We start from the raw sequence: 21,939 nt of genomic DNA, 5'->3' as shown, positions 1-21,939 counted from the left end.
CGCGTTACCCTATTTTCGGACGATGGAAAACGAAGCCTTCTTTTGCTAACCAGAGATCGTGAGTTTTGAGTAGCGTTAGGCGTGTCTCGCTGTCGCCGAAAGGCCCTCTTAAACAACAGCCAACCAACAAAATGACTTGTTCTATCCAATCGGATATCTCCCTTCGTAAACTTCAAGAAGCATCTCTCGACAACCAACAACGGCTTCATACGAGAAGTCATACGACTGCTCTGACTCAGACCTTGTCTGGAAATCAGATTCGCTCTGACTGTAACTCTATTTGAGGTAAATATGGTTCATTCCGTCATTGACTACTGACGCGGGAGTACCTGTCTGGCCATTTAAGGCGAAGATAGGGAGCTGAACATGTGTCTCAAGTTTGCGTTATTTATTGCGTTAGCCGGAGTTGATGCGTGCCGGTGGCCGAGGCTTCTGGCCAAGCAAGTAAGATGCTTTAAAATGGAAGGGAATGGCCCCATCTTCTCAGGATCTTTTCTCCGGATTAAAGTCCAACTTTTAGCAATATGCTGCTTTTCTCGATCATCGTCAACATCGCCATCTTCTCTTTTGCAGCAATGGCGCTTCTTACTGCTCGAGATGCGATCCACGCCGATGACCTGGAACGATATGATGAAGTCATGAAGACGATTGCCGGCAATCAGATCCTTAACTTTTACCCTGAGAACCAAGTGATCAAGCTCGATATTCATGAATACCCCACCGAGCAGGTACGGCGCCTGTGAGTCAGACTTAATTTTAACTCACATGTAAACAAGATTGTCCGGTCCGAGGCGTTCAAGCCGAGCCGAGATGCCGATGCGTACTTTAAACAGGAGGAGGAATTGGCAAAAGAGTTTCTTCAACAATATTCTGGAGAAGGAACAGTAAATTAAAGAGGAGTCGCGTGAGGACAACTATCTTCAGTCACAGTAGTTAGAGGCTCACGCTCTTGTCATGTGAGCAGGGCTGCCAACAACAAGTCATAGACATTAAGTAATAAATACCGTGGCCCAGTACACTAAGAAATATCTGCTATATACACCGAGAGAGCCTTGCATACCCCAAATGATACAGCATGTCATGCGAAAAGATGCGTGACCACTACGAAATATATAGGGTCAGCGGAGACTACCCTTTCTTGGATGTCATGTTACTAAAGTCTGGGATTAGCCTGGATCGTCTGCAGGGCGTAAAGCTCATAACATAGATGGAGAGGTTCATCTCGCGTGAATTGCACGTAGATGCTCTGTTATTCTCAAACGGTAAATGATGAATGTATTTGTTGTACCGCTGAACGGTGTTAGTCCCCGACGCCATGATGCTTCAATGATGATCAGCCGGGGTAATGACACTAATCGCAAGTGCAAAGATAGCGGGACTAATCAGCACTGCTAGCTGCGATTACTCTATCTTACACAAGCCCAGATCGTATCTCCAAGTGTTTAGCCGTTCAAGGAGTTGTATACCTTAACCACAGAAGTGGTATGATAGCTGACGTCTCAGTGTAGTGCATGGTGGTCTATCCGACCTTATCCATATTTACCCGACTCTGACAGATTGATGGTCTAATCATAATTAAACACCCAGACATTGTACAGCAACTAGATTGAAGATGCCATATATACGTATACTTCAGCATAAAACTAACAATTGCTGACTTAGACCAGAGGAATGGAGTTGTGAAAAACAAATTCCTTCTCACGTCTCAGACCTTGTTCTTTAACAAGATGGTTCTGTCAGTCGACTCCATCGTCTATTCAAACTTATTCGTCCTCGTGCATTGATGCATCAGCAATACAATTCCGTTTAAACTCGTGACACCAGGAAACTATCCATTCATCGCCTTCCAGAAAGTGGATTATCGCCCTCGCTAATCTAAGCACTACACATGAAACACGTTATCCCTATACTTGGGCACTTATATCCTCCCGCCAGTTTAACCGCTATTAGCCTAAACACTCACAGGTGAAGATGAACAACCTTAATAGGGAACTATTCCTCAGGGAATAAGACGCACGTCGATCTTTTACCGATCATGGAGACCATCCGAGGTTAAAAAGAAACCTTGTGCATCGTGGACTTTAGCCAGAATGCGGCATGCATGGATCGTGCATATGATCCGAAGAGCCCGGGTCAAGCATGCTGAGCCGGATTGACCCGACGGGATCAAGCGTCGTGAGTTTAAAGTTTAACCTTTGTTGACGTTTGTCGACGCCGTGTTTCATTAGATAATACTACTTCGATCTGGAGATCAGCTTGATTAGCGAGCTATAGCTCAGAGAATATTGAAGTATTGCTCAAAAGAGGAAGCAGAGAATAAAACCAGTGCTTCAATTCAGTGGCATTACAAGCCCAGTAATGTGAGTCCCAGAATCATAAATGGCCTCAAAGCTTCTTTTACCCGTCAAGGAGGAAGCAGGCCATGCCAAGCACAATCACTCCATCAAACCATGCTCTGGGCATCCCGGCAATAGATTCGGCTCTCAGTTCTGACATCCTGGGTACACATCAAGGAAAGCATGTTGTTAGAAGTGGTCCCATTGCAACACCAAGTCATCCTGCTTTTCTTACTCGTTCCTCAAAGAAATCTTGGCACGCATGTTTATCCTTCGGTATAGCAGCCTAATATGATATATCTGCCACGTGCACTCCCCATACCCCATGATCCCCGCCTCCCCGCAATAAGCCGCTGGAATCCCGAGTCACGATCTCAAGCCACGGACAAGAGGAATCGGAGTATTTGACTTTAGCCGGAATACAATAATGGATGCCACTGATCGAAGAGTGCGGAGGAAACCTCACACCAGTTCTTACGTACGCGTCCTACCAATCGCATCAGAGACTCGTTCTTGGCCGTAAGGGGTTCCTCGGCTGTCATTGGCCACCTGAGTCCTTACCGTCTTGGCTCCAGTGTTTACCGACTTGGCCTTCATGCGAGTGGAGAAGAAGAGGCTGAGATTTCCAAGATGAATGCAAAAGGTTGCTTTTGCGAGTTACGGAGAGCCAGGTTCCGAGGTAGGGCACCAAGCTAGACAGTCAAAGAGCCTGTTGATATTGGTATTAAGGACTAAGAAGCTTGGCATTGAGTTGTGAAAGGCGGAATGAAGCTGTCTACGAGTATATATAAAGAACATTTCGCTCACCAACTGAACTGACTCTCCAGCTCATTAGGGTTCTTCGATCTACACTCCAATTATCCAGCCAACATCATGGTCTCCTTCAAGTCTCTCCTCCTCGCCGCCTCGGCACTCACTGGAGCTCTCGCTCGCCCCTTTGACTTCCTCGACGAGCAAGACGACGGCAACTCCACCTCCGTACTCGAGGCCCGCCAGGTCACCGGCAATTCTGAAGGCTACCACAACGGATACTTCTACTCTTGGTGGTCCGATGGTGGTGGCTATGCCAACTACCGAATGGGCGAGGGGAGCCACTACCAGGTTGATTGGCGCAACACTGGTAACTTTGTTGGTGGAAAGGGTTGGAACCCTGGTACTGGCCGGTGAGTCGAAGATATTGTCGAGTTTGAGAAGAATGATTTGCTGATTACAGACTAGAACCATCAACTATGGCGGTTCTTTCAGCCCTCAGGGTAACGGCTACCTCTGCGTCTACGGCTGGACTCGCAGCCCTCTCGTTGAGTACTACGTATGTGCCCAATCTCCCCCCTCAACCCTCCCTCCACTAACAAAATCCAGGTTATCGAGAACTACGGCACTTACAACCCTGGCTCTGCTGGCCAACACAAGGGCACTGTCTACAACGACGGCGACACCTACGATCTCTACCAGACCACCCGCTACCAGCAGCCCTCCATCGACGGTATCCAGACCTTCAACCAGTACTGGGCCATCCGCCGCAACAAGCGCAGCAGCGGCGCTGTCAACATGCAGACTATCTTCAATGCTTGGTCATCGGCTGGTATGAGACTTGGAAACCACTACTACCAGATCCTGGCTACCGAGGGATACCAGAGCAGTGGATCTTCGTCTATCTATGTCCAGACTAAGTAAGACTTTGACTGATCTGCCTGTGAGAGGTTGCTAGCCTTGAGCAACGGGAGTTGGATCTCTCTCTGGCATGGTTCGGGGGTGATGCAGTGAAGATGGCGGATGTGAAAACTTTTGAAGAAGGCTTGACATGGTGTCAATTGATGGGGGCTTTACTTTTCAACGCGGGACATTTCTCCTTTGGAATCATGTCTTGTCATTCTCTAGTACATAAGTTTGATCTGATCAATATTACATATCGTGAACTACCTTCAAGCTCAGTGAAATCATTAATCATGTTCTATAGCCATTCTTCATACCTTTATCCACCATAACTTACGCCCCTCGTTCTGGCTCCCGGTAGAACTCTCAGCTCAACATCATTCGCCTCCTTGAACCCTTTTGTATCACCCAAAGACCCAACGACCGTCTGGTCTATCGACGAGTATCTCGCATGGCTGCCTGACGAGGATGGCCACGCCTCGCTACCTCGCTGCTTAGAGTGAAAGCATATCGTTCGGTTACCAAACCCTGAATGTTTCCTGCTTGAATCCCAGCTGTTGCTCTCTCGACTTTGTTCTTGGGACATTGTTCGTGATCCAAAATATGGGCGCAGTGACGGGAGGCAAGCGACGACGAGACCTATGTTGACATCTAAAGTGCTCCAAAGAACTACAGTATGATCAGCGATGCCGCGTTAAGCTTATGACAGACGCCGTACCAATTGTACTTAGTGATATACTCGAGTCTGCTCCGGCCTTCCAGATCACGACAAAGCGGACTAGACTAACAGCCATGTTGACGGTGCCCAGGAGGAAGGTGAAGTATATACCGAGTCTCAAGGTTCTTCTGACGTGAAGAGCTGGTACAATCAACCATGGTATAATGAACACTGACCTGGTTATATGTCGTTCTATCAAGTTGAGGATCAACTCACCTAGCAAATCTCCCAGAAATGACAGTCCCCAGCCAACGTGAAAGGTGACAGCATATGTCCACTTCGGACATGTCCTCGAAGGCCTGATATCCCTGTAACCCTATCAGCGCCGCGCCTCAAGCACGTACCGAAAGAACTTACCAGTTTCGGCTTATGGGGAGACAAATGCAGAATAATATCACGACAGTGATAACATAACTGGCTCCAACAAACCAAATCGTTGCCCAAAGAAATCTGCGCCTCTTGACCATAAACTCGGGAAATACTTGTAGATAAACTGCCAGAAGAGCAGCTTTGCACAAGTATAGCGTCGTAATAAAACGGAAAACTCGATGCAAAGAGCAACTACACCACGTTAGCTACATCCACTACCCAATTCCTCTACTCACCTTCAATATCAACACCAAATTGGCAGATCCTCCATGATAGCCCTCCAACGTCGTATGAACACTCGGATCGAATGCGTGGAGGACCGCAAACGCAGGTGAGAAAGCCGCTGTGATTACCGCCGAGATCCACGCTGCCACCATAAAGATATCGCTGAGTAGTAATTTTCGCTTTTGTATCCGCAGTCGAAGATTGAGGCGCGCGATGACGAGGATCGTCGCTATGATCACGAGTATTTGAGACACCTGCAACCATTAGCACCAGTCCGTTCTGTACAAGCGCAGACCTTACAAGAATATCCTTTGCGTCTGGATTCTTCATCGCGACAACATGCCAACAGCACTTTACGAGAAACATAAGAGCGAGTTAGCTGTTTATAACCGCGTCAAACGGGTCTTCGGCAATAAAATGGCTTGAGTTTGAGTTTGGCCCTGGCATTTCTTCGTGTCTTGCCTTTCTTGGCAACATGCCAACTGTGGCGCTAAGATGGAAGCGTCAGTTATTGTACAGTAGATTGGGATTAGGGCTGGACGTTTTAGGGGATTGACGGTGCCTTGAGGGCCGAGGCCACCTTGGCAAGTATTGAACTATTCCCGTTGATGGAAGGGAAATGGCGTGTCGGACAGTAGATCTGATCGCCGTATGAGCAAGACAAACAGTGATGTCACAAGGAACAAACATGATCATAATGTGTCTTTTCTCTTGAATATCTAGATGGAGTTCTCTATAGCTTCGTTTACTAGCTAGTAAGGCAAGAAAGCTTAGGATCTCTATCCTAAGTGGTGAGAATATCCAGGCAGCTCTGCTCTAAGCTCGGGTGCTATTTCTTCAGCATCCTTTTCTCACGTGTCAAGATTTGGTGCTCCCTGAGGCCTAGTCTGACCTATCAAGACCAGGGGGAACGTAGTTATGTCTTGCTTCAATGCATGGATCGCAGTAATAGGGGTCGGAGCGGCAAACCTCCTGGCAAACGCAGGGGCAGCGACAGACCTTGTTAGCAAGCTGCTTGGGACCGTTGATATTGTTCGAAGGTTCGATGACTGCCGTTGGTACTCCAGGCGTAGCAGTGCTGGGAGGCGTGCTGGGGGTTGAGTTGTTCTGAGACATGGTGATCTGAATCTAGTGACTGGTTGAAGTGCGTGAGATGCTGTGTCTGTGGGTTTGAATGTGTCTTGTGAGTTTACAGACTTGGATGGCGCGTTGAGCAACCATATATACCCTGTTGTAGAGTCTGCTAGATGCCAGTGGCAAGGCGAGATGAAAGGTCGGGTGTCCTAGGTCACTGCCAGTGAGAGCAGCGAAACATATACTATATACTGTAACGGTGCTTCTCGTGTATTCTGACTGACACTTGAACAGGTTTGTGCTATTCAATGTCTTGCCACTCGCAACCGTTCACCATTTGTGAGCATCATGTTCCACTATGAACAGCAAGACTGTTCGAAACAATCACTACAAGCTCCGGACAAAGGATCTAGAGGCACATTTACAGAGTTGAGATTTTCTAGGATGGAACATAAGTATGATATGAGACAAAACCTGCTATTTCACACTTTGTTGTGTGTGACTATATTGACCTAGCCCCATTACTGAGCATTATGCGTTCCCCCAAGGCATATGTCGCATAGCTTCTTCTCAGTCTGGTGAACAACATTCGTGCAGATATTGCAAATGGTGCATGCACATATTTGGTTGGCCATTTCCTTTACCTAAGAATATGAAATGGCTATATCAAGAGCCTCAAAGGGGAGAATCTGGATGTCCAGAAACTTGATGGCGTTATGGGTTTACAGTTTGTATTCTTCAGTTTCAGTAGAAGAGCTTTCGGTGTCTTGTTGGGTTGAAGTGTGACTTTACTTTGAGGTCATGTCCCGCGCGGTTTATATGGCTGTTGATGTAGAGACATGTCACGGACGAGAAGATTATCAATCTCACTCCGCGACGGCAGCGGAGCTTGTTATCCACGGCTACTTGGGTTACCCAATGGACATCGCTGGAGTATTACTGATGTTTTATCATATAACCTCAATGACAAATACTTCGATCATACGGAGTACACTAACAAGGTGATCTAGATTTGTGAGAGATCCTCTTTATTATCAGCGAGAAAGCCCATCCCAGGGAGTTGCAAGGCTATGATGTATGAGAATGCGCAATGAGCATTATCGACACCCAATTCCAGTGGCTCTGACAATCAGTTGACCAATCTCCATCTCCTCATGATGTTCCATCCGTCAATAGCGGCGCTTCTGTCTCAAGATCAGGGCAAATCTCAACACAAGGTTGACACCGGGAGCCCCTAGTGGCTACAAGGTTCACGCATTGCGGTATGATCTTGCAGGCGCAGAGAGACATGGCGCTTTCCTTGTTGGCATCGTGACTGATGCGTCCAGTGTGTGGATTCTTTGCCTGGACGGGAGGGGAGGGAGAAGGGTCTGGGGTACCATTGGTGGAAGACATAGTGACAGATTGCGGTTCGATCTTGGATGTTGCTGTGATTGCGGAGTAAGGTAGTGTTTGTGTTGCGTGCTTGCTGAAGTGTGATGTTCCAGCTGAAGTTGAGAGAGCAGTGAGTTTATATCTCTAATAGACATAGCAAGCATATAAATCATTCTCACGTTGCTGAGACTTATCACGGCCGATTTTGACTTGCTTCGCCGTGCAACGGGTGCTGAACGCGCAACAACTGCCTCCAGAAAGGCTTTAATCAGTGTCTCCTTGATCTCCAACATTCACTTCGAGTCTCTCGTCATTTTTCAGAGGTATCGGCACACACATGACGGGCAGAAGAGAAGATTCACGAATGGCAGCTGCGAGTAAACTGACAGATTCCAATATCCCTGAAAGCATCGCAAGTCTAAAGATTGTGCTAGATGGCACTGAATCTCCTTCTATCGAGACAGCTCCAACAGATATAGCCAAACAGTAGTTTTTCGTGTCATGACAAAGCTCGCTGTCATTTTCTTTGTCACACTCATATCAAGTTCATTTAGCACGTACTGATCAGAAGCCAGTATTCTCCTTTCAACATCCATTGTCGCAGAGAGCATTGTGTCTTGCTCACATTAGGGTCGAGATAATCACGGCTGATACACTGGCGTTGCGGCTTGTCAATGCGCGGCACGTACACCACCAGGTTGCCTTACAAGCAGCAGCTCCAAGCACTGATACTGTCACTGGGTATGCCAAATGACCTCAGACTCTGATTCCCTCAATCTCTTGTCACTGACCGACCTGTTCCTGAATTTCTCGGCAAAAACTGCGCCTCGGATGCCTCTCGAAGGATTCAGCACGTGTAATGATATCACCAATCAAAGCGTAAGGCTTAGCGTTCCCAAAAAGGGGCCCCGCAAACGAACCAATCACTTCCCTTTCTAATTCCGGTACAGCGGGGTAACCACTGTAACCCCAGCGGCCGAGCCCCAAACCTCCCCAACCCAATTCGATTCCATCAATTCTCTCCCTCCAACATCCTCTCCAAACCGCACGCGACATGACGCCATGCGCCCTTCCCACGCAAACATCGGCTTCTGGCTGATGTGGTTCACTGCCCTGATCTGGTCCTACCACAACTCTTACGACGACCCGTCCTCCTTCTTCTACAAGTCCCGCATCGCCTTTAACCGTCGCTACTCTGCCCTCCGCGAGAAACAGGTCGACGAGTACCTCGAGCGCGAGATCTTCCCCGTCGCGCACAAGCAGCGCACCGAGGTACAAGTCGACAATGAGTTCTTATGCATCGGCATACCGAGTATCAATCGCACCACGTCGGGGTTTTTGGCGCATACCGTGGGCAGTCTTGTTGATACGTTGACGCCGAATGAGCGCAATCAGATTCACATTGTTGTGCTGCTGGCGGATAAAGATCCGACGAAGCACTTTGCTTACGGGAAGGATTGGTTATTCGGGCTGGCGGATGATGTGCTAGTGTACTCCAACGACTCCAAGACCGATTCGAAACTCAATTACAAAGTTCTTCCTCACGATGTTCGTGGAATGGGACGAAGCGACGATCGCGTGGAGAACATACGACTCGACCACTCCGTCCTCTTCGAAGCGTGTCGGCGACGCGATCCGACGTATTTCGCCCTCATCGAAGACGATATAATAGCCACGCCCGATTGGTTCACGCGGTTCAAAAAGGGTGTCATCGAGGTTGAGCAAAAGGCGACCGATGCGCATCAAGACTGGATGTACCTGCGCCTCTTCTACTCCGAGATCTATATGGGCTGGAACAACGAAGAGATCTTTGACTACCTCAAGGTCGTCATCCTAGGCTACACTGCGTTAATAGCCTGTCTTCTTCTCGCCCTACGCTGCAGACAGCGCCGCCACGCCGGCTCCTTCGCCACCAAGGACTTTGCGCAGACTGTCGCTCTGCTCCTGGGTCTTTGGATCCCGGCCTGTTTAGCGCTCGCCTTCGTAACGGGGCGCATCACCCTCCACCGATTATTCACACGCTCCCCGACTGTACGCGAGATGCCACGCTACGGATGTTGTGCGCAAGGCCTGGTGTTCCCGAACCATCATCTACAGAACTTGCAGGATTTTCTGCGCGAGCCGCCGTTCCAGTTCCCGGGGGATATGATCATGGAGGATTACGCGAGGGACCATGGGCTGAGCAAGTGGGCGCTTGATCCGAGTGTTTTGCAGCACGTTGGGCTGGTTGAGTCGAGTGATGGGCCGCGAAGGGCGGAGGTATGGAATTTTAGTTTTGAGAGGTTGAAGGGATCGTTGGCGCGATAGAGATACCCGGCATATATATTACACTGCTCTGCGCATTTGTGATGACGGGGATCGTCGCGTTAGAGTGGCGATCAATTGGCGCACGCGATGGAGCGGGTTTCTTCAGCGCGTCGCCATCTGTACATGACGCTCAATTGAAGCATCGCAATAAATAAAAGTTATCATTTACATATTATTCTAACTCTTTACGGAAATACACGCGTTCAAAGCCATCCTCCTCCCTCCGCGCAGTCTCTACAAACCCCATCTTAAGATACAGCCCCAGATTCTCAAACATCTTGACATTCGTGTACAGCTCCAACGCATTGCTACCTCGCGACCTCGCAAAGTCTTCTGCATAGCGCATCAATACCTTCCCGTAGCCTCGACCTTGTGCGCTTGGGTCAACGACCAAGTTCTCGATCTTAACGGCGTCGGAGTCTGGTTCGTGCTGGAGAACGAGCGCGCCGACGGGGGATTGAGAGGTGCGAAGGATGAAGATGTCGTGGGTTGTGAGTAGAGATGGGTAGTCTGCTGTCATTGGAGCTGGAGGTTTGCTGATTCGGGGGGTGTATTTCTCATATGCTGCGTTGACCATCGATTGAATTGAGGGTACGTCACTCGCTTGGGCGCGGGAGAGCGTGAGGTTTGGCGAGATGAATAGAGGGTCAGGCAATACCTTGGCCATGTTGTCGCGTTCACAATGTATGGGTATTAAGATAATATAATTCACAGAGAATACGATGCAAAGATAATATTGACTCACTCACTGACTGACATTCATTCTTGAGTCAATGGCTCATCTTGATTGAGGACCGGGCCGGTTCAGTGAGTCAAGTCAGCGAAGAGTAGCCTACCCGGCATTCGGCTGGCCGACGTTGATGACGCACATAGCGATTGACTGCCTAACAGCACCGCGACTGATGATGTGTCAGGTTGAATACAGTTATTTCGTGTTAAACAAGATACGACTGTTTACTAGCTCATCCGGCATCAATATTAATCAATGGTGCCTTGAATGTATAACCCGCAGTAGCAATGAATTGGCTGATGTGAGCCACTGCACCCCTGCGGAGAATTAATTTTCACTCTCTTCATTTTCGTATAGCGTATCGCTCGACAAAGTAAGCCAGCCCATAAGCCAAGCTCCAAAATTCGGACGCTTGTAATCTAAACATGTTTTTTATCGCTGGTAGCCTCGCATGCAATTAGATAAACGCGCCAAGACAGATGGCTGATCCACGCCAGCGGACTTTGGGATCATGATCCTTGAAAGTCCGCAACCAGTGTTTCCAGAAACGTCTACCCGCTGCCTTTATATAAACGTCGCTTGAGCCTCATGATTACCCTCTCACAAACCAAACTTCAACATCATAGACACAATTAAGATGAAAGTCCTCTTCCTCGGCGCATCAGGCTCCATCGGCAGCGAAGCCCTCCGCCGATGTCTTTCCCATCCAAAGGTCACATCCGTAGTCGCCTTCGTGCGCCGCGCCCTTCCTTCAGATCATCCCAAACTTCAGACCGTCATAGTAAGCGACTTTTTAAAGTGGTCCGACGATATTATTCTCCCGCATGTTGATGCTGCTGCGATGATTTGGTAAGTTATCTCGTTACTGAAGGGGATTCGGGGCTGATGATTTTAGTGCCATGGGGTCGTATAGAGGAAACGTGAATGTGGATATGGAGTACCCCCTCGCTTTCCAAACAGCTTTCGCGGCTCTTCTTGAGAAACAACCAAGGCGAGAACCGTTTCGATTTATTCATCTCAGTGGAAAGTGGGTTGTTCAAGAGCAAGATGCCAAGTTATGGGTGAACGACTACCCGCGTAAACTCAAAGTACGTTCCCTCCCATTTCATCTCACCACTATCTACTAACAGGTACAGGGACTGTATGAGATTCGCTCACTAGAGGTTGCGAAAGAGCATGCGGCTGTTTGGAAGGCTTGGATGCTAAGGCCTGGCGGAGTCATTACCCAGAGGATGAGAGTGCCAGGGTGTTTCGCTCAGGTGCTCTTGGGTGATGATTTTGTTATCAAGAATGAAGAATTGGGTGCCTTCTTCACCTATTTGGCTGTTGAGGGAAGTGAGAAGGACGAGTTTGTTATTCTGAATAGAAGGATCGTTGAGGGGGGAAGGGAATATTTGAGGAAGATGAGCTCCATGATTGAGAATTAGTTCATGGAAAGTTGGTAACCAACTGATGTGTGGTTTGTACGTTGTATGAGTATTGAGATTCGAACGGCGAATGGGTTCCTGCAGACAAGAACGTCCTGATTTATAGCGCAAAAGCAACAGATGGCAAACAATTTCTATGTCTGATAGTTGAAGTTGCCTCCTCACCCATTGGCCAGTCTACGTTTCCTTAAACACTTGACCTAGATCTCACCAAAGCAAACTTAATTAAGGCTATGGGCCAGGATCTTTGAATGAGCAAGATGAAGCATATTTTGCACTGGAAGATTCACTTTTAGCTGTTTCGCCCCAACAGCCTGGATCAAGGCTCTCTCGTGAAGTGCATGTGGCGTTAATTATAACCGGACATACTTACACGGTCTTAAGCATGAAGCTATGTTCATGAGACTGGCGAAGAGAGGCTTCAATTCACTTCTGCATTGTCTTAACCATGTTGGCTATCTGCAAATATATAGTTCTATGGTGGCCATGCCGGAACAACTGAGAGCTTGTCTATAAGGCCGACGATGGAAGTATTATTCATGATAGCACAGAACCAACTAATCCTTCATAAAAAGCCTAGATTCGCGACTGCATCAGTCATCGTGTCGAGAACAGAACCCTCCAATCTGGCGGGTTAAAAGTGAAGCCCTCACTCACATTGCGACGACGCCTCGTAAGACAGAGCGATCATTCATCATGCTACGTGAGTTACTCAAGACTAGACAAGTAATGCATGCTCTAATGTCACGGTACGGCGGATATGCAAGGCCTAGACCTGAACATCATTATGCTTCCCTAGTCGTCGGCTTCGTCATCTATCCCGTTCAAGATTATTAAGCGCCGAGCCGAGCCGAGCCGCGCGTTACAAGTCCATTCCATCGGCATCCCACAATCCAGCATTTCACCGATCTTTACATGACGATCCCTCTGCAGGCGTCGCAAGACACTCGGCCGAATAATATATCCGTATGACTCCCACCGTTACATCCAAGATCCCATCCCTGCCAAGACCCCAAACACAAGCCGAGAAGATCTCATCCAATTCAGGAAACTCGTCACCTTCACATGCAGGTCCAAAAGCCGTATTTCCAAGCCGCGTACTAAAAAGACATGGCTTTTATTAGCGCTGACTCGTGCTCTCGCATTTTGGTGAGAGAACCCCTAAAATGCCGATGGAAAAAGCCGATTTCGGAATTAAATTCGGATAACCGGCAAAGCGTACATCCGGAGGCGGGGACCGTAGATTGATAAGATGGCGCAGATAAAAAGCGCCGAGCTCTCTTTCACTTTTGAAGGTTGTTTTCTCATATGTTTTAATTGTTTGGGTGATAGATATCAACATGACTGCAGGTTTGAAGAACGTTATTGTCATTGGCGGCTCGTATGTTGGGCTTGTAAGTGCATTCTATGGAATGGTGATGGATTTAACTAAACATGAATCTAGGCTGCTGTGAAGGAACTAGCTACGCTTCTACCAGTTACTCACCGTGTATGAGCCTCACCTTGCTTTCCAGAATTCATGGCTAACATATCGAAGGTACTGTTAATAGAGCCTCACAGCCATTTCCATCATCTCTTCGCATTTGTAAGTTACTCCTCACCGCTGAATCCCATCTCACTCATACTAATGCCCCTCAGCCCCGATTCGCCATCGTGCCGGACCACGAACACAAAGCCTTCATTCCCTACACCGGCTTCTTCTCTTCCCTCCCCAATGCCCCCAACCACACCATCGTCCGCGCCCGCGCAGTATCCCTGCAAAAGAACCAACTCACCCTCGACAGACCATGGCAGGGCTCAACAGAAATCCCCTTCGAATATGCAGTTGTGACGACGGGAACGCGACTACAGGCACCTAGTAACATGCAGCACGACGATAAGAAGCCTTCTGTTGAGTACTTCAAGTCTTACCAGCAGGGCATCAAGAATGCAAAGTCTATTGTGATTGTTGGCGGTGGTGCGGTTGGTATTCAGATGGCGACGGATTTGGGGGAGGTTTATCCAGAGAAGAAGGTGACGCTGGTTCATTCCAGGGATAGGCTCATGCAGCTTTATCATGAGAAGATGGATGCTATTCTGAGGGATAGATTGCAAGAGCTTGGTGTTGAGTAAGTCCAGCCTTTTTACTCTGAGATGAGAAGTACTAACGGAACAGTGTTATCACCGGCACACGAGCTGTGATCCCAGCGAAGGGTTTCCCAACAAATGGATCGACATTCGAACTAGAACTCAAAGACGGAAGAAAAATACAGACAGATCTCGTCATTCCGGCAACAGGACAAACGCCGAATAACCAGTTCCTTAAGGATCTCCAGCCCACGTCTGGATACGAGATAATCAACCCTGCTAACGGCTTCATCCGAGTTGCACCAACACTACAATTTGCTGAACCCGAGTACTCGAACCTGTATGCATGCGGTGACATCGCCGACAGCGGTGCTCACAAGGCTGCGAGACCAGGAGCTGGACAAGCACAAGTTGTAGCGCAGAATATCGCTGCTATGGTGAACGGTGGCCGACCTGAGCAGAACGTCACGGTTGATCCTCCTGCCATTCACCTGTCTCTAGGATTGGTTCGTACTACCCATGTAACCAGAAAAGTCGTGGCTAACAGTTTTGTAGAAAAAGAACATTGTGCTTAGAAATCCTGGAAAGGGCCAGACTGAACCTACGATCATCTGGAGAGACGAGTAAGTTTCCTACTTGGTTTTACAATCTGAGGTACTGACGTGTTTGCAGTGGATCGAGGGATATGAACATTGAGGGTGTCTGGGAGAGGAGGGGGCAGAGGGTCACGCGACAGGATGACTACCATCTTTGAAGTGGCTGCCTTGCGACGACGAATAGGAGGTCAATTTTATCAAATTTAGACTTTGGCTGGTTATGCAAGAGTTCTTCCAAGGCCACTCGTGCTCGATATTTTTGTGCAGGATCCGGAAGGCTTTGCGTGCACACTTTATCTTGTGAATGTGAATTCACTGATTGTCCGCGCCTGTCACGCAAGATGATGTGTCCGATGGAGCCATAAGTTGTCAGTTCTGTCAGCTCAAGAGAACAAGATCCTTACGCAGCATACAGACAGCCCATCAATACATTGTATGTTAGTACGGACTTAGTGCTTGATTCATGTAGTCGGTCAGCTTGATTCACAAGTGAAAGCTTTCCTCCTCTGTTGTTGAACTATAAGTCTTTTTAAGTCACATATCGAAAGTCCGCACGCCGTTGGCAAACTCTGAGAGCCGTCTGTCCAATCAACCGTAGGCAATATTAACGATTGGATACTATTAAGGCAAGAGACAGACCCTGTGATCAAAGACTTACGCAGATCTCGACGCATTGCGCCTATCATCAAGCATTGAATGTGACTTGGGATCAGTAGTGGCGAGGCAAGCCTTGCGGTTTGACTTTCGAATGACACCACAGACTCTTTCCGCCCCTCAGACACCAATTGAAGGGCAGAAGTGACGATGACAGGGTTAAGTCTTTACATCGTAGAATACTTTAGGCGGTTCTTCTCGTCAACGACTTTCCGATACGGTGCTGCTCAGTACGTGGCTATCACGACAATCCAAACGTCGTTCTTTAGTAAATACAACCATTCATCTAAAGCCTGGACCGCAAGCTACTTGAGTACCTCTTAGTTGGGGTACTGGGTTGGAGATTGGTATGCTGCCCGAAGCGTGTGTCTCAGTGTGTTGTTTTAAGTTGATAGACCTGACAGCTGATCCTTCCATCGTGCGCCTTACCTCAAGTCGCTCTTGATGCACCACTATTCACCTTATGCAACTTCACTGCTTAACATAATTCGTGCAGGTGTTTCGAGAGGGGTCTGGATCCTTCGAGAAGAATCCGTAGCAATAGCAACGAGACCAGGAGACGTCACTGCAGTGCTCTGTCCTTGCATGCAAAGTTACCTACAACTTCAAGGGGCGTCATTGGATCCTGCGTGGGTCGAATTCTACCAAGGCTGATGCCTCCATGTCATGTCCACGGTCTGAGCATCGTCAATAGGTCACGAGCTCCCTGACGACGAATAACAACTTGCGCAGAGGAAAACCCTGTACCTCATTACTAGGTTCGCTCAGGCCCGTGTTTTCCTCCAGAGATGCTGCGTCAGAGGAGAATAGAATGGGGGTGCGTCAGCTATGATTGGCTGATAGATAAACTTTGCAGCTGTGAATCACTGGACAAGTCGGTACCTATGAAGGTTTGGTGTGTACTCGAGCAAAGCTACATTGTGACTTGACATGAATCTTGCAGTTCTGTCCTATCACCAAGGGAACACTTCCCATTTAACCTTTATAACGACAACCTACGATTCCTCTTCATCCAGGACAGCAAAGCCCTCGATCTGAAAAACTCTCTTGCTCTTCCTCTATAAGCAAAGGCCTTTCCTCCCTCTGTCTCAGTTTCCATTCTTCATCCTTTCGTATCAGTTTCTGCCTTGTACGTCTTCAGCTTTCAGCCATTTTGCTTACAGCACTGTTGCCTTTGGTCACCCGATTTCTCGATCTTTCAGCCAGTCTTAGCAGTTACGTTTCTCTTCACATTGGCGTCTCCTGGTTCCTTGATTCGCACCATTCTTTGAAGACCCTGCTCTGCTTTCTTGGCGACAGCTGTACAATAGCCTTGTTAGACGCTTTTGAGCCGCAGAACGATATATACAAATACATTACTTGACGCACCTTGCCGACTTACACTCACTCATTCTCTCTTACAACTTTCTTCATCAGCGACAATGCCTTCTCTTGCAGACTTGGGGGTCATGGACCACATGAGCAGGTCAGATGATGACATGGATGACAACTCGTCAACATGCTCTTACTACTCTCTCTCCGACGTAGATGACATCTCATTCAAGAAGATCCCTGCGCATGAGGTTCGCAAGCAAAGCGAGCAAGTTCCCGAGTTCAGTCCTTTCTCTACATATCCTCATACCTTCCGCAACAGCGAGGCACTACCACTCAAAGTAGCCGGCCCGTGGTTGGAGTATCCTCTCTGCCTTAAAGGCAAATACATATCATCCGTGGGTATGAACCCAGGACCAGCGCGAGTCATCATCAACCCGTCAGTCCCCGGTGGACATGACGTTATTTATCATCCCACAAAGTGGGAAGGGAGGTTTCTTCAGGCAAAGTACCGACCTAAGGGGTACAGAGCAAAGATCTCTGGATGTACGGCTATTCCGACAATCCCCTCACCTCCGTCATCACCTCCGCCATCTCCTTCTCTCTCGCCATATCCTTTTCTCTATTTCTCTCCACCTGCTAGTCCGGGCTTTTACGGAGCATCTCCCAATGGGCTGATCGCGAGTCAGCAAGCGTTTGCCTTGGCAGCGCAGCAGCATCAAATTGCATGGCAGCAACAGAGCCTAATGGCTAGTTGTATGTACCCACAGGTCATGGGCTACAATGGAGTTGTCCGCGGTCAGTCTTTGTTAGAGTTCTATTGAAGCGCTTATATATCTCTTGATCTCTTCCCTTTGTAATGCCCTAGGGCTTGCAGCAAGATGTAATGGTCATCGTGAAAGCTTCTAGGTAAAAGCTTATATTAAGGGGGAAAAAAACCCGTGTTCTCATTCGTCACCTGTGTTTGCAGCCTAAAGGTTAACCTTATAGGCGGCAGTCATCCCCATAGTCTATTGAAGCGCAAGTCAGCCTGGCTATAATGCCATCAGCAGCTCTGGGCACTGCTAGCGATCAAGCGACTCTCTGTTTTGTATCAGCATTTTTGATCAGTTATTACTCTCAATCTTATCAGCAAGTTTGCGTCCTTTATTACTCTCGACTTCTCATCATCTTCATTCAATCATTTTCAACAGCGATCTTCCTTTTGGTTCAGCAGTGGTTTGCTCGTCTTGTTTGTTAGCATTGGACTTTATGGACTTTGCCCTTCTTGACACCTTTTTGGATCAGAAGTGGTATGAAGTCATGGCTTGGTTATGCATTTTAGAACTGGATCGATGAATACAAATCGCAATTTCTTCTCTCTCTCAATTATAGACTCCAAATTGTGAAACACTTAACCATCATTGACATGTACTAACAATAATATTTCTAATCGCCATATGAACTTATAGTTGACTGCCAATCCTACTGAAGCTTGGTAAATGACACTTATCCCACGTATTTTATCTCATTGAAACGTAAGTCTTGACTATGGAAGAGTTCGTCTCATGCGCATTTCACACGAAACAAGTCACTCTTCCGCACTCACCTGTCTCTTTTCATTAGAGTCTGACTCAGCCGGCTATCTCGAGCGGAATTACTCTCCTCTCCATAGCAATTCTGCCGAACTACCCCGGATTATCACCCTCACCCCGCACTCCGCCGGAATCCTTCCGACACCCAAGACTTCAGAGTTCGGCACTACCAGGCTAGCGACGGGTAATGCTTTACACAATGACAGCACAATCATCCTCATGACATAAGAAGGGCGTGACCTTGGGGTTCGGTTATGGTGAGGAGGTTCTTTACTTCTCTTCAATTGAACTGCTCTCATCTACAGTAGTAGCTTGATCAATTGCATCATTCAATATGTCTGACTCTCAGTATACTCTCTACTCTTACTTTCGATCCTCATGCTCAGCGCGTATTCGCATCGCTCTCAATGCAAAAGGAGTTCCATATGAGTTAGCATTCGTCAATCTACTCAAGAATGAGCATCTCTCCGACTCTCACAAGACCCTCAACCCATCAGCTTCCGTCCCGGTTCTCATCTCAAATGCCTCCCAAGACAAACCCTTCCGCATTGGCCAATCTGTCGCAGCCCTAGAGTATCTCGAAGAAAAACACCCTTCCCATCCTCTCCTCCCCTCTAACCCCGAAGCACGTGCAACAGTACGAACTCTCGTCAACATCGTTTGCGCAGACATCCAGCCCGTTACAAACCTGCGCATCATGCGCCGTATCAGAGAGCTCGGTGGAAATGCAGAAGAGTGGAACAAGCAGCTCATGACTGATGGACTTAAGGCTTATGAAGAGGTTGCTAAGGATTCAGCAGGGAAGTGCAGTGTTGGTGATGAGTTGACGCTGGCGGATGCTTGTCTTATGCCTGCGATGTGGAATGCTGAGAGGTTTGGTGTTGACTTGACGCTCTTTCCAACGATCGGGAAAATCGTGGAGGGTTTGAAGGATCATCCTGCTGTTGTGAAGGCGCATTGGCAGAATCAGCCTGATACGCCTGACAATCTCAAGGCTTGATGGTTGTAGAGCTGATACGCAAAGCTGAGCGGCCACGGTAGTTAAAACGTAAATTTCCAGCTCTTTCAAATAAATGCGTATTGCTACTTGCTAGTCGTAAGCTGAATCTTGATCGCGCTGACATGAGTAATGGGGACATAACGCTCAAAATATCAAGGATACGAGAAGCTACATGCTGCCGTGATCCAGCATGACAGTACAAGGGTAGAATGCACACAAATATGGCAAACGAATTGATGCAAGTAAAGTCTATTTAGCTTTTGATACTACCTACACGTTTCCCTAAATTCGTTTCAATTGAACAGAGGAAGAGGCTCAAGGATCTGTCCCGACACCTCACCAAAGCCAACCTTCTTATCGCCACTGCCATACGCACCACGAATAATGAGGGTATCGCCATTCTGGATGAACTTACGCTCCTCTCCATCCTTCAATTGAATGGGCACCTTGCCGCCCTTGGTTTGTTCCAGCATACTACCCTCGGTACCAGACTCAGTGCCGGAGATAGTGCCTGATCCGAGAAGATCACCAGGTCGAAGGTTGCAGCCTGTGATGGTGTGATGTGCGATCATCTGAGGCCACGACCAGAGCAAGTTGCGTGAGGTTGTCTTGCTGAGATGATTCTTGTTGCCAGCGGCGGCTGCACTTGGTTAGTCATGGGTATTTAGCACACTCGATAAACTTACTGATGATTTCGACCTCGAGGTCAATATCCAAGACATTGTTCTCCTTCTTCTCCTTCAGATAGGGCAGAATCTCATTATCGTTCTTGATACCAGCTGCCTTGGCCCCCTCAAGAGCATCAGCCAGCACGACCCAAGCACTAATACTCGTACCCAAGTTCTTAGCCGTGAAAGGACCAAGAGGCACATATTCCCAAGCCTGGATATCTCGTGCGCTCCAGTCATTCATGAGGACATAACCAAAGATGTGCTCATCAGCCTCGTCAATAGGAACAGGGCTTCCCATCTCGTTCTCACGGCAGATAAACATGCCCATCTCGAGCTCAATGTCGAGCCTCTCACATGGCGCAAGGTCAGGAACCTTGTTGCCAGGGCGGAGGATTTGTCCCCAAGGTCGTCGGATTGGTGTGCCTGATACGACAACGCTGCTGGCTCTTCCGTGATAAGCGACGGGGAGATGAGTGTAGTTGGGTTGGAGAGCGTTGTCGGGACCGCGGAAGAGACAGCCGACGTTGAAGGCGTGGTTCTTGCCGGCGTAGAAATCTGTGTAATCGCCGATGGTCAAGGGGAGATGGTTCTTGACATCAGAGCGCTTCAGAAGAGCCGTGTCTTGAAGTTTCTGGTTATCCTTCAACACTGGATTCTTGGTGTCTTTCGCAAAGACATCCTGGAGGTAACTCCTCGTCACGCGATGAAACGGACGACCAAGCGCCGCGAATGCATTCAAAGACTGTTGCGAAAACACATCGACATACTTCTGGATCTCAGAACTTCCCGAGAACCCATCACCCTTCGCAAAAGCATCAAGGTCTAGAACATGATCGCCGATCGCGATAGCAGGTCGAGGCGTAGCATTTGACGAAGTAGAGATGATGCCAAAGGGGATGTTGGCGATGGAGAAGTCAGACTCGGCGGGGATAGATAGCCACGACATTTTTGAGTGAGTACAGTGAGATGAGGAGATTTGTGTAGGGTTGTAGATGTCGACGTCAGTTTTATCTTGTATTACAAGCTGGTGATGGAGCCGCCGCAAGCCGACTTAGCGGGGCTGGATGCCGGGGCTAACGCGGGGTGCGGAACGGAAATGGTTCCGAGTATTCCGTTGCTGATGCTGTCGGCTACTTCGGCAGAAGAGCGGCCTCGGCGGAGAGTTCAAGTGATAAGGGCGATAAGATAACGGCCTAAGATCGATACGATCTTAAGGCGACACAGATCTTAAGAGGTGACAAATCTTAAACCTTAAGATGAGACAAGTTACCCTAAATGAGTAAAAGCCAATTTTCGTGATGCACTCTCCGACTCTTACAGCATTGATCTTATCCAATTAAAACTGTTCTCAATTTACGTGAATTTCGCATCTTGGCCAGACGCTCATTCTGACTGCAGCAATATATCACTATCAAAGTCTTATTATTTCCTACCAATATTGATTGCATTGTTGAGTTTGCGACTCTGCCATACTATGATCTAGTATTCTAGAGAGTTCCTAGTCCTTTTCTGTCCAAATCTTGCTCTCTCTCTCTCTTTAGTCATTTCTAGGAATGGTCAGAGGCTAATATTGGTTGTCAGAGAATGGTTCATACGTAAACGAGCGGCGGACAAATCCGCACTACTTTAGTGTTGAGGCTTCTACTAGGACAGAACAGACTAACGCGTTAGTCACTGCGCAAACGCTAGGCAAGATGCAGAAGCCCTAAGGTAAATGCTTCAAGCGGAAGGTATAGGATATATAATAGTTTCCTGCTAGTTATATAGTAGATTCTCTTGAGATAAGGTTTTAAGATACATGCGATCTTGAGATGCGCCTAAGATAAGAAGATAAGATAAGGTATCACGACAAC

General features: G+C 48.0%; 10 protein-coding genes; 7 read left to right on the top strand and 3 right to left on the bottom strand.

The window, feature by feature from the left end:
- Positions 1-575: 575 nt before the first annotated feature.
- Positions 576-893, top strand: FFUJ_05473 (uncharacterized protein; the record flags this gene model as incomplete). XM_023578688.1 has 2 exons in its annotated part: positions 576-728; positions 777-893. 2 exons carry the CDS (start codon positions 576-578, stop codon positions 891-893), a joined length of 270 nt encoding a protein of 89 aa, XP_023431656.1.
- A 2,316-nt stretch (positions 894-3,209) lies between these two features.
- FFUJ_05472 (endo-1,4-beta-xylanase) lies at positions 3,210-4,010 on the top strand (the record flags this gene model as incomplete). XM_023578687.1 has 3 exons in its annotated part: positions 3,210-3,499; positions 3,555-3,645; positions 3,696-4,010. 3 exons carry the CDS (start codon positions 3,210-3,212, stop codon positions 4,008-4,010), a joined length of 696 nt encoding a protein of 231 aa, XP_023431655.1.
- Positions 4,011-4,308: 298 nt separating this feature from the next.
- FFUJ_05471 (related to integral membrane protein) lies at positions 4,309-6,417 on the bottom strand (the record flags this gene model as incomplete). XM_023578686.1 has 6 exons in its annotated part: positions 4,309-4,658; positions 4,708-4,848; positions 4,924-5,015; positions 5,065-5,215; positions 5,313-5,652; positions 6,301-6,417. 6 exons carry the CDS (start codon positions 6,415-6,417, stop codon positions 4,309-4,311), a joined length of 1,191 nt encoding a protein of 396 aa, XP_023432803.1.
- Positions 6,418-8,811: 2,394 nt separating this feature from the next.
- FFUJ_05470 (uncharacterized protein) lies at positions 8,812-10,056 on the top strand (the record flags this gene model as incomplete). Its single annotated transcript, XM_023578685.1, has 1 exon — positions 8,812-10,056. One exon carries the CDS (start codon positions 8,812-8,814, stop codon positions 10,054-10,056), a length of 1,245 nt encoding a protein of 414 aa, XP_023431654.1.
- Positions 10,057-10,228: 172 nt separating this feature from the next.
- On the bottom strand, positions 10,229-10,723 carry FFUJ_05469 (related to acetyltransferase, GNAT family; the record flags this gene model as incomplete). Its single annotated transcript, XM_023578683.1, has 1 exon — positions 10,229-10,723. The coding sequence occupies one exon, from the start codon at positions 10,721-10,723 to the stop codon at positions 10,229-10,231; it is 495 nt and encodes a 164-aa protein (XP_023431653.1).
- A 700-nt stretch (positions 10,724-11,423) lies between these two features.
- FFUJ_05468 (uncharacterized protein) lies at positions 11,424-12,213 on the top strand (the record flags this gene model as incomplete). XM_023578682.1 has 3 exons in its annotated part: positions 11,424-11,635; positions 11,682-11,874; positions 11,923-12,213. 3 exons carry the CDS (start codon positions 11,424-11,426, stop codon positions 12,211-12,213), a joined length of 696 nt encoding a protein of 231 aa, XP_023431652.1.
- Positions 12,214-13,553: 1,340 nt separating this feature from the next.
- Positions 13,554-15,034, top strand: FFUJ_05467 (related to Amid-like NADH oxidoreductase; the record flags this gene model as incomplete). XM_023578681.1 has 7 exons in its annotated part: positions 13,554-13,607; positions 13,658-13,702; positions 13,751-13,798; positions 13,852-14,321; positions 14,369-14,786; positions 14,836-14,903; positions 14,953-15,034. The coding sequence occupies 7 exons, from the start codon at positions 13,554-13,556 to the stop codon at positions 15,032-15,034; spliced, it is 1,185 nt and encodes a 394-aa protein (XP_023431651.1).
- Positions 15,035-16,951: 1,917 nt separating this feature from the next.
- On the top strand, positions 16,952-17,665 carry FFUJ_05466 (uncharacterized protein; the record flags this gene model as incomplete). The annotated part of the gene is made up of 1 exon (XM_023578680.1): positions 16,952-17,665. One exon carries the CDS (start codon positions 16,952-16,954, stop codon positions 17,663-17,665), a length of 714 nt encoding a protein of 237 aa, XP_023431650.1.
- A 1,084-nt stretch (positions 17,666-18,749) lies between these two features.
- On the top strand, positions 18,750-19,415 carry FFUJ_05465 (probable maleylacetoacetate isomerase; the record flags this gene model as incomplete). Its single annotated transcript, XM_023578679.1, has 1 exon — positions 18,750-19,415. The coding sequence occupies one exon, from the start codon at positions 18,750-18,752 to the stop codon at positions 19,413-19,415; it is 666 nt and encodes a 221-aa protein (XP_023431649.1).
- Positions 19,416-19,708: 293 nt separating this feature from the next.
- Positions 19,709-21,032, bottom strand: FFUJ_05464 (probable fumarylacetoacetate hydrolase; the record flags this gene model as incomplete). XM_023578678.1 has 2 exons in its annotated part: positions 19,709-20,055; positions 20,102-21,032. 2 exons carry the CDS (start codon positions 21,030-21,032, stop codon positions 19,709-19,711), a joined length of 1,278 nt encoding a protein of 425 aa, XP_023431648.1.
- Positions 21,033-21,939: the final 907 nt, after the last annotated feature.

This window comes from Fusarium fujikuroi, chromosome FFUJ_chr06, assembly GCF_900079805.1.
Source record: "Fusarium fujikuroi IMI 58289 draft genome, chromosome FFUJ_chr06".
Classification (NCBI taxonomy): Eukaryota; Fungi; Ascomycota; class Sordariomycetes; order Hypocreales; family Nectriaceae; genus Fusarium; species Fusarium fujikuroi.
The sequence above is the reverse complement of the archived record's forward strand: the minus strand, read 5'-3'. Positions and strand labels throughout refer to the sequence as shown.